At 36.0% G+C, this 12002-nt stretch overlaps 1 protein-coding gene across 1 annotated transcript; it reads right to left on the bottom strand.

Moving 5' to 3' along the window:
* Window positions 1–2864: 2864 nt before the first annotated feature.
* LOC122075158 (plant UBX domain-containing protein 1-like) lies at window positions 2865–10802 on the bottom strand. Its single transcript, XM_042640077.1, has 8 exons — window positions 10562–10802; window positions 8194–8296; window positions 7943–8011; window positions 6661–6728; window positions 6114–6243; window positions 5924–6028; window positions 4199–4412; window positions 2865–3236 (listed from the first exon to the last, which is right to left on the bottom strand). Exons 1-7 carry the CDS (start codon window positions 10643–10645, stop codon window positions 4216–4218), a joined length of 756 nt encoding a protein of 251 aa, XP_042496011.1. The 5' UTR covers window positions 10646–10802; the 3' UTR covers window positions 2865–3236; window positions 4199–4215.
* Window positions 10803–12002: the final 1200 nt, after the last annotated feature.

Below are 12002 nucleotides of genomic sequence, written 5' to 3' on the forward strand. Positions count from 1 at the left end.
TAAGATTATCTTTCACTTATCTCTGCTTTAATTGATTTGATTCCAGGAATTCTTCAATCTCTGGAATTTCTTTGTAAGTTAGAATCGAAAGATCAAAAAAGAAATATTAACCAATCTTAAGGGTATTTTTGATACTTCCTATTTTATAAGGGCATTTTGGTATTTAAAACAAAATATAGTTGCTGATGTCAGCAAACATCAGCAACTATAGTATATTCCTTAACATGACTAACGGTAGGGGGTCTAAGAATAATTTGGTCAAACAAAGGGGGTAGTCTTATCATTGTGACATTCTCCAAGGGGTGGTGCAGTAAATTTTCCTGCTTCTTTTTTTTTTTTTATAGAAGATACATGGTTACAATGGTCACGGCGTATTTTAGTGGGGCGGCCAATGCCACGCATTTCTGTAGCAAGGAACTCATCGGTCAACAGGAATTATGAACTTTAGCCGTAATAAGTTGACCTTATTAATTATCTATTGTATAATTCCAAAAATGACCCCATGGAAAGGAATTTTTTATGTGAGAAGTTTTACTAGGGCGGTTAAGCACGTTTATTCAACAAACGATATTTCTATCCGCCAACCGCCAACCGCCAACCGCCAACGGTTGTAGGTGAGAGATCTCATCCGTTTGTCAAACCAAGATAATGTGGTTTGGCAGGTCGATTCGGATTAGAATCCTTTTTTTTTTTTTTTTTTTTTTTTTTTTATTTGGGGCCATCTGGGATCAAAAGCTGTACGTTGTAGGTATCGATATTAGTGTCTATTCATCCGATATTGAATAGATTTAGTTATTGAGAGAGAGAGAGAAAAAAAAAAAAGAATAGATTTAATTATTGGTAATTATATCGATTTTAGTATTGTCAATAATTCGATATCAATGTGGATCGCTCAGGTATTAATAATGATATGATTGATCTGATACCATTATTTAGAAATATAGTGTCTTATGATACTAATCAGCCAATACACCATTATGATATTGATATTTTTGTTTTTTTTTTTTATCGAATATGATATTGATACTTAAAACTATATTTTTAAGAGTGAAGTTTCCAACTCCCTTGTCACTTTAGAATTTTCTTTTGATACTTAAAATACAAAAATAAAAAAATAAAACACTTTGATACTAATTATTTGATAATTATTTTAGGGTTGTCCGCTTCTTCTTCTTTTCACTTTTATTTATTTATTTATTTATTTTTTTAAAAGAGAATTGGGGAGGTATTACCTTTTTGGGCATTCTAGTAAAGAATTAAATTTTGTTGAAACTATTTTTTCTTATTCTTATACATCATTGTACTACATAATCATTTTCATGCCTTTTATTATATAATGTTTTTCTATCAAAAAAATATTTTATATAATGTTTTCAATGCCGTAAAATTAAAGTTCATTGCATGGTGAACCATCCAATTATGAGAATACTCAAGGTTTGACATATGATTTATCTCATTTGATAGTCAATATTATTATTATTATTATTATTCACTACCACTGATTTATGGGGGGAGTGTTCCTTGTCTAACAGTTGAGGGTGTACTAACATCTCCCGGTCTATATCATTCTCCTTAAGGGAAACAGATCATTTCATGTGGGGAGGAGAGACACAGAGAGTTGGAGTTGCTATTGCATCTTCCGCTCCTAAACACTAAACCATTATGGTCCTTAGTTTGTAAATGGTTACCCCCATCCTTCTTATTTTCAGCACCAAACTAAAGAAAGCAAGATTCCAACTATTTTTAATGAATTTCTTTCTTGTGATAAAATAGAATATAAGATTCCAACTACTTTTAAGGGTGTTACCAAAAACAAAACAAAAAACTACTTTTAAGGTGGGGGAAAAAATGCTCCTTTGTCACACAAAGACCAATGAGAGTGCACATGAGAATCAAAGAAGGGGGTCCTTTTGGGTTTTACAATGATGGGGTGTCATTTCGCCACTTTCTGTCTATGTGTAGGGGTTGCATGACTAAGAAGCATCCGTTTCTCCTACTTTTAAATAAGAGAAGGAACTATATGATATGACAACATGCCAATTCTTTTACATACCTCTCACAAACCACTTAGACCTATACTCTCTCACCTCTATTAAAAAAGATCCTCCTATTTGACAATTCAAAACCCTCTCCACCTGTTGGAAAGTGCACACAGGCAGCAAAGGAAACTCTCCTTTTAAATACTTCAGGGATAAAATCTGCACAATGTGTGATTCTTTCCCATGCTTTCTCGGAACCCCACACACACACACACACACACGTATATATATATATATATATTATCAATTTTTTAAATGTGAAGTCCACATGGATTGATATCTAAACCATTAATTGGTGGCAGTGTAAAATTTCCTTCCCACGCTGACAGTGTGGAAAACCCTCACACCATATATTTATTACCACTACGTGGAAAAATAAATGTCGTTAGTTAGCTTCATTTTCCTCACCAACCTTATAATAAGCTATCATAATGGCCCAAATTTGTGTCATTTGCCAAACTGAAGAGACCCAAATTTTGTGCACGGGTGAACCTTTGGATCTAAGCCTTTGATCCAATCAGAGGGTTAGATCTTGTGGAAAAAGATTCTCTCTTCACCATAGGTTAAGAGAAACTACACCCAAAAGGGATAAAGTTTTTTCACACATGGTGAAGAGGGAATATCTTCACCAATGGTGATATGATACCAAGATTGAAGTCGGGTCTTCTCTGTTGCCCTCCTAGACGACACAAAGAACAGGGGAAAGGTTCATTGCGCCAAAAATTGGCACCAGAACTCCAGAGGATGACCACAAGAAAAGTGGGTTCGGTCCACATACATGTCTAACTTAATAGAGTTTATGATTGGGGAGGATGTAAACCAAACTTGATCAAAGCTGCGTGAGCTAACTTAAATATTTAACAGAGAATGGCCTGGCCAAATAATAGTTGGTAATTTAGTATAATCTTCAGCAAGAAACATACAATTACTCTCATAAATCCATCCAAATAACACATGTGAATAAAGTTACAATTCCCCACCTGAACATCAAATAAGTCTGATATAAATTGAAGGGCACTAAGAAAATTAAGAATAAGAAAACCCATCCTGTTTACACAGTTTGATTTCCTGGTAGTTCTTCCTCAACCAAAATTCCATTGTAAGCTTTTGCTTTTGTGTACCAGAAGCATAGTATACAGTTCATCTCCGATACCCATCACAGTTGAGAAAATTCGTCTAGCTTTAGTTTGCCATTCTCTGGGAAGTTCACAAGAAATGAACAAAAACAAAATACAGAACAAGAAATAAGTTAAAGAGGCATAAGCAAACTGAATATGACAAAGCATGATTAATCCCAAGATGGTCTTATTTTCTCTGAACATCACATCCATTTCAAGTGAAGCACAGAAGGGATTTGCACACCAGCGTAACATTGAATCATTTAATACAGTTCATCACTACTGCTCATAACAACAGCCGGAAAGAAAGCTTGACTACCTTCTCATACAGTCACAAGGTGATTGAAATAGTAGCAATGATGCTAGCCTAGTAATGAAGAATGTAAGGATATCTTTCACCATATACACAAAGGTACGAGACATATTGCCATAATTATATGATTTAGATACCTTCCCTCTAGCATTCAATTCAATTGTGATTTACACATGGAAACCCTAGTGGCTCTTTCTTCTGCCCAACCCCCAAGAAAAAATTACAGGGTTAAATTGGAATATAAAAATACAGACTTAGGAAAGACACTTTTCAGCTACATAGGACAAATGAAAAAAGAAGGAATAGAAAAAATGGACACAAGTTTTTTTTTGGTGGTCCACCTAGCAAAGTATACTTACCCCTTTTACTTGAAATGTGTGGAGATGATAATGTCATTTCAATACTAGAACACTTCCTAGGCAGGCCAATTACAAATTCTATAACCAACTCAACCATTTTCCCCAGGTATTGGAATTATCCCATTGCATTATCAGCCAGAAAATATTCAGAGTTGAAACCTGAAGAGTGAAGAAGTAATTTTCCACACAAGCAGAGGTGACAGGCTTATAGACCTTACTCCAAGTGCCACTTGAGCTGCTACGTGGCAGAAAATAGGGTCACCCAACTAAGCTTGGCTATGTAGATTAACCCACAGAACAGGTGCCCAGATACAAGAATAGATATGAAAACTAGATCAAATAAAGTAAAAATAGGAAAAGGGATCTCACTTATGCAATAGGCTGTATCACATTTTGAGCCATTTTGGCTTAACAGGTTTCTTCTCAACAGCTTTACGCTCTTGAACAACAGGAGATGGTTCCACCCTAACAGGTTCCGCTGCAGATTGGACTGATTCAGCCTGTTCTGGAATTATATCCAGGCCCTTGAGGCACATGATCTCATCTCGAAGAAAGGGCACTGAAGTTTCTGCAGCATTGTCCCCTACACATGCCATAAGTTAAGCAAAATTTCATATATAATCGTTTTCCGCATAATGGTCAGATAAGTAGGAGGCAGCACATTTATTGAGTAAAAGCTGAGGTGATACATGACAATCTAAATGAAGCATCAGTGAGACAATAGAGAATTGCCACCAATTACATCAAACAGAATAAATCTTCAAGGTCATGTAAACCAACCCACAGGCGGCAGATACATAAAGAAAATCAAAAAGTACAAATGGCTCACAATTCGATCTAATCGGACATATCCAACTTAATTAAAATAAAAATAAATAATTCCATTAATTGTTTTGAGCTTCAACTTTTTATGTCAACTCAACAAACAAACAACCTAAGCTACTAGATTATTAAAAATATTTTAAAAAAACGTATTGTGGATAAGATTCAATGCAAAAAATCAATTAGTACATCCAAATACACATTAATTCTATTAAATTTAGATCATGTTCTAATCCACAAACACCTCCAATCATTTCCACTGGAATTGCCATTAAATATGTCCTTTTTCTTTGCTTGATAGAAAAATTCCGCCATTAAAGCTTGATAGCCTGTTAGAGACAACCAGATTCCTCCCCCCCCTTAATCTGATTGCAACCTTGGCGTCCACTTTGACCTCGCAGAAAATGACGATAAAAAAAATCCAACCCAAGGAAAAAAAAATGTTTCTAAAGCTAAAGATAACAATGATTACAGCAGCCCAGGTTGCCCAATATTTAAGGCCATGCATGCATGTGTACAAAGTATAATGATTTGTCAGAAAAAGTTTACTTTTAAATTTGGATTATTCATCTAGAAGAATTGAGATTGAGTGTAAATGCAGATTTTAAAGATATACAAGAATGTTAAAATGACTTGATTGAAGTAGTAAGAAACGACATGAAACAGCAAATAATGACCTCACCCTAAAGCATTCAAATGGCAGAACAAGATTAAGCAGAAAAGCATTAACAAAATCTGTTACAAGCAACTTTATATAGTATATTATGAATAAAAACCTATAGTCTTCAGGAGGTCTCGACTCTAGTACGACCTCAAACAGAGCTTTTGGAGGGCAAAGCTACATGTAGTCGAATGCTTAAGCCACTCAAGGATCCATGTAGCCAACCCCATTTAGATGGGAAAAGGCCGAGTTGTTGTTGTTGTAAACCTACAGTCTTCAGGAGCAGGCGCAAATAACGAACCATGTATGCTACATCACACTACTTGCCGGAAGTTTTTCTCCAGCAAGTCAATAACAATGTGCTACTTATGACATTGAAAGTTAAGCAGTAAGCAGTGGCACATAACTAGATACAGCATAACCATTCCAATCCTTTCAGAGAAGTGCAATTCCAAAGAAGCGTTGAAGGTTTTTCAGAGAAAAAAAAAGATGTTCCCCAATTTTAATTGCTAGGTACTCAGCTTCAGGTAACACAAAGTAGCGTGCACCCCTGATTGATTCTTGAATCATTTGAAGACAATGACAAGTTTTTTTTTATTGCCCCAACTAACCTTTCTGTACATCATATGAGAAATATACAATTGCACCAGGAACAAAGCCGGCAGAGTAGAAATCTTGAGATAAGTCCACGATACGCTTTTTTGGAGGAGTTGTATCTAACAGAGAACCAACAGTCAGGCCTTTACCATAATTAACTAAAACACGTAAAGGGTATTCAGATACTTAAAAGAAAATACTAACATATATAAAATGGTAGGTCCGGTCGAGCAACCACTTTCAACAGAAGATCAATTAAACTTTGTAATGTCTCTGATGAATGAAACTTCACCTCTAAGGTACAATTATCAGGGAAGCGGACCCGAATTATTGCCTGGATAAAGAGACAAGTCAAACAACATACTCTGTGATAAAGTAACCAATAGAAAAATAAGTAGATAACTGAAGAAGTCATACTAACATTGTTCCTAATTAGGAGATTTGATTTAATTGCAGGAGCCAATAATTTTATAAGAACAACACCTAATATATACTGCATAATCTCATTGGCCACATTTTCTTGTTCACAAGAAGAAGGTGGCAATTGATAATCTAAATGAGTTGGGAAGAAGAGTGGGAACATGTTACTAGCTGATTTGGCAGGCACAAAACTAACAAAAGTGGGAAAATGTCTCAAATTCAAGAATAAAGTCAGGAGAAATTTCACGAAGATTTATGATGATTAAAAATGCAGACCAAAAATGTTCTAAAAAATTGTAATCACATGAAAGAGGCGGCAGCTAACCAGCACCTTAGTTATTCTTGACCTACGAGCTGCCTCCTCTGTTTCTCGGATTTTGCGGGTCTTCAGGAATTTGTCTGTCAATAAAGCCAATTAAACAAGTTTAACAAAACAAAAAAAAAAAAACACACACATTAGGAAATTGCCACCATTCTTCTCCAATCAAATCAATTATATGCATACTTCACAGTGGTTGGGACTCTGGGACAGCGAGGAGTCATCCTTACCTTACCTTGGAAGAACATCATGAGATCACACTCATTTCATTGGTTACAATGTCAGTGGCTATAGAGTGAGGTGACAGGAGGCCTTTGATGGAGAGGAACCACACTATTTATTGATGTCCACAACCTAATTCTCCGCTGAGTTCTAAAGATAAGGCCAATAGACGAGTCTGCAATAGTTCCACAACAAGGCCTAGGGTGGAACTTTGGAGGGATTTCAGGGAAGTTGAGCTTTAAGAAATTACCTTATTAGTGGTTCCCTCCCCTTTTTGGGTAAGGAGGACTATCCCATTACAAAGGAAGCCTAACCCTCAAGATGCAGCATTCTATAGTGAACAAGATTAGCCAAGGTAAGAAAAAAAAATTTATATATCAAACCTTAGCTTCATATATAATTAAACAGTTGAGATTTTTAGTTTTTCACCTCACTGTATGTACTGATTCAGTGATTCCCAAATGTGAAAGTCTTTTTAAATCATCAAAACAATTTTTTTTTCTTTTTTTTTTTTTTTTTTTTTTTTGGGGGGGGGTTAATTTACAAGGGTCAACATAAGGCAAAAGTAATAGCTGGCGTAAAAAGAAGTAGAAGAATAAACTATCTGCCTACCATAAATGATAAATTAATGCACCTTCAAGGTACCACCAAAGGATTAGTCCCACAAAAGAAGGAGATCTTCAAGCAAGATACTATGAATAAGATGATAATCCTTCAGTCTGACGACTCCTAGAAACATTTTTTGACGGTTCCATCCAATGGTCTCACCGGGATACAATATAAGTATAACTTGTAACATTAACTCAAGGAGGACAATTTCCTTTGTATTCGAGAGACTTGATCGGATTGCCACCAGCAAAAAACTAATTACCATAGGGGCTGCTTAATCTGCTAATAAAGAACAACAAACCACAAGAACAGTAGGTGTGGCATACAAATTGGCACTGTGATAACGACAGAATTTTCCTTGACAGTTTCATTCTACCCAGTACATAAAATCCAAGAACAATGAAAATAGAAAAATAATCAATTGTAAGAGTCTTAACTAGCAATGTAGCAGCTTCTAGTGTACCTTCCTTTCTGGTTGCCAAAATCCGGAAATAATCCTCCGCTGTGAACTCATAGAAATCATCAGGCTCATCTGCCAAAGCAAAGAGTCATAAGTCATAACCAATACAATCCATACAAAAGATAATACGGGAATGCACAAATCCTGAAAGGATCGTCAGATAGAGAATTGATGTAGAGCCAAACGAATTGAATAAAAAATAGAAGACCACGATACAAGTTTCAAGAGATTCGTACAAGTTGAGTGGCTCTTACCTTCATTAGATGTCATGGTCGCAGATCCATCTTCAGAAGTTGGTAACGTTTCAAATACACGAATTTCTCGTCCAAGCTCTTCTGCCATAGCTGCAAGCTTGGTCTAACAGCATGAAAGGAAAGGAATTGAATAACAGAGGTTCACCAGCTAGCACATGACATTTAGTTGACAATACAGAAAACAGAATAAAATCCATCTTATCTGGCAGAAGAAGGATGAAAAGAAACAATTTTTGTGAAAAACAATTCCAATTGCTAAATATTTAGCCAAGTGGTTAAATGAACAATATCGTTTGCAGTAGAGCCGCTAGAAAAGAAGCAGAAGAAAAGTCACTAATCCTCACTTGTCATGTGAGAAAATTCTACACCCAAAAAAAGATAAAGGATAAGACAATTCACAGAAATAGATAAAATTAAATCTTAAAGTAGTTTCATGTGATTTGACCCGCAAGGGTGATGCAAAATCTAGTTACAGTTACAATTATAATATTAGAATAACCAGGAGATGATTGAAACTTTTTGACAAACAACTTCAAAACTAGATGAGGTGAAGTTTTGGAAGTCTCTAAACTGGCATTTAATGCACACAATAAAGAACTCTGTTAGCCTTCAAGAAAGTCAAATAGAGGATCTCTTACAACAATGGACTATCATCCTCCTCCTAATGTGACCACCAGTGAAGACAGCTTTCCCACATTATTTTGCTTGACAGTTATCTCAGTTATCAAAATTTAAAAAAATATATATACATCCTGCCATTTACCTTATGCATGGTAAAATTAATTTGACCTTTTCATCTCCCCACCCAAAAAAAAAAAAAAAAACAGAGAGGTTAGACAAGCAACAATTTGCATGCTTATGCCCATCTGTTGAGAGTCTTGAGACAAAGGGATGACTATGTTAACCAACTAGCCTTTAATGGAAGGATTGAAACAACTGTGGCTCTAAATGGTTAACTAAATGCTAGCAGGAGCATTGTAAGGCAACACCAACCAAAATACAAACACACTATCACCTAAATTGAGTTATTCCAACTGCTGTCTCCAATTTTTAGTGAACTTGAGGAAACATTACACTATCACCTAAATTGAGTTATTCCAACTGCTGTCCCCAATTTTTAGTGAACTTGAGGAAACATTTTCAAGAAATATTTTTTACGAGAGCAGAAAATACCAAGTAGTATATTAACCCCCCACCCTCCTGGGTTGCTAACTCCGATAAAGCCCATAAACTAGCTTACAGCACCAATATGGGATATGAGGTAGCTAAAGAAAAGCACACTAAAATTTTCCTCGAAAAGCAAACTAGTGATTAGAGACCACAATGCAATAGATAATGAATAGACCAACTACATATCCAGGTAATAAAGTCCACATCTCCCGTCATCTTGCCAGTGAACTTATAGTTTGCAAAATGCAAACTACACATACAGAAACTTTGAACAATTGTATCAATTGGGTACTTCCTACAATCATTAATCTCTAGCTCAAATTAATCATCCTAAAATGCGATCTTTAGTACAAGATTTCTAGCATTCTTTCATGATTTTCTCTAGTCATTTATTATCACTTCGAAGGTGTGGTTATAATCTTGTGGAGTCCGCAGTTGATGGTTCCATTTAATACAAGTTAACACACCATCAAAACTTCCTTGATAGTTCCATTCTACCCCGAATTTCGAGAACTAGTAAACCCCTCAATGGTGTTTCTGTAGCCAATGTGGACAGATTTTGACACCACTTCTGCGGTAACGACTAAGGCAATGAGATTACAAAACTCAGGAAAAACTATCCGTACATGAAAGACAACTGGAGTTCGTAACCAAGAAGTCAACACTACGGCTAATTAGATTTACCAATTCAAACTCAAGTTGGTTCCTGTATGGAGAGTTTACAGGGTTCCTAGCTCGAACACCTTTACAACTCAATTACACAAATTCTCCATCGGAAGAAGGATGGGGGAGGAGTTCAAACTCAAAGGTCCTGAGTCCTGACCATAGAAAAACATAACTATTCCGTAAATTTCTTATCAAGTCTGCAATCTTATCGAAGTCCATGCAAACCAACCACGGTTACGTAAAGGAACACTTGTTCTTCACTCAAATACAGCATATCACCAAAGAAAACGCCCCCAGACAGTATCAAAATCCCAAATATTGGAAAAAACCCCATACACCCATTACCAAAACCAGAAGATTTTTTTTTTTGGGTGAATAAAAAAACCAGAAGATTAAGATCACAAAATGCCGCATCTACGAATTCCCAAAATTACATAAATTGGATTGAACAAAACCAGATACGCCAAGATCAAAAGACTAAAAAAAGCAACTCAAGGGGAAAGATATAAAGAAACTAAAGATGATTGATGACCTTGGCTATTTCTGCTTCCATAGGATCAAAGCTCATCAATCTTCTCCTCTTCAAGGAACAATCTATCAAACCATAATCTCTCATGAGCAAATATCAGAGCTAAGAAGCACTGCCCCTCTGCTTCCTAGACAGGAAAGATATTCGAACAAGTTCCCATCGTAAAAAAAGACCAGAGTTTCTTTACGGGTCTAACCCGTTGCGACTCCCAAATCTCCCACGGTAACCTGCGGGTTACACGAGACACACTTCAGCAAGGGTTTGGGATTTAAAACTCGGAATCGAGGATCGAATCGGTCCAGCCCATCATATCCGAAATCTAGTGATCCGGTTACCAAACCCTAGAATTGGCCACTCGGGAACGGTCAGGGCTGATTTCAACTCGAAGCTAATGATTTTTTACATGAAAAAAATAAAATATTAAAAAGGCTTCATGGAATAGCGTAACAATAAACTTTCATATTTCAACCATAGTCATATCATATAGGAAGGAATCAAGTTTTCCTCAAGCCACGGTGAAAGAGAAATCATATTACTATTTTACTTTTGTCTTACCATCAATGGATACGATTAGGGATCAGGATTGATCAAGACCCATATCAATTGATCCGATCTGAGTTTTAAACCCTATATGAGTGTTATAATAAATTCAAAGTATCAGACCTTCAACTAGTTGATCCAACTTTCTACCAAAAAAGGAAAAAAAAAAAAAAAAAAAGAAGGGCCCATTTGATTTTGTTTCCATAAATGGTTTTTTTTAATTTTTCAATGTTCAGGAAAAAAAAAATTCAGAAAACCGTTGGATTTTTCTGTTTCGTTTCACTTGTTTTTGGAAACAAAAATGTAAATTTTTACATATTTCTGTGTATGAAAACAATAATAGAGAAGCAAGTTAGACTTAATTTTCTATTTCTAGAAACAAGTGGGAGCGACAAAAATTATAAAAACCCGGTACTTCACTCGACCTACCAAAACCCCAACCCATTGTTGAAACTTCTGACTATCCAAATGCGACGATTCCAACCTGGTTGTGCGACGCCCACAGTTTCGGATTGCCTTCATCCTTTTGAAGCTCATACCCATGAAGCATACACGCAACTCCAACGTCATGTCTTCACTCGTGAGTTGCATTCCTACAACATCGTACCTTCACTCATGTCTTGAACTCTACTACACTGTTGAAAACATTTCGAGAAATAGAAAAACCAAACACCCTTTTACAATTCAAAAAATCGTTTCTTAACACAGAAACGGCAAAAACCATTTCTACTGTTTCTAGACATAGAAACATGAGAAACAAAATCAAACGGGCCCCTAATCGATCCAACTGATACCAACTAATCCAATTTGAGTTTTAAACCCTGGATGATTGTATCATGCATTCAACCAGTAAGGAGCTTAGATCTTCTACCTTGCAAGTAACCATCACATCCCATATCGCTCT

Source organism: Macadamia integrifolia, chromosome 4 (genome assembly GCF_013358625.1).
Source record: "Macadamia integrifolia cultivar HAES 741 chromosome 4, SCU_Mint_v3, whole genome shotgun sequence".
Lineage (NCBI taxonomy): Eukaryota > Viridiplantae > Streptophyta > Magnoliopsida > Proteales > Proteaceae > Macadamia > Macadamia integrifolia.

Bases quoted from the DNA above. Each gene is read 5' to 3' on its own strand.
- LOC122075158 (XM_042640077.1), bottom strand. From the start codon at position 10,645: ATGAGAGATTATGGTTTGATAGATTGTTCCTTGAAGAGGAGAAGATTG. The intron at 6,244-6,660 runs GTGCTGGTTAGC...CTCTTTATCCAG, and splicing joins GTAGGTCAAGAATAACTAAG to GCAATAATTCGGGTCCGCTT. The intron at 4,413-5,923 runs GTTAGTTGGGGC...TGGCATGTGTAG, and splicing joins CTCATATGATGTACAGAAAG to GGGACAATGCTGCAGAAACT.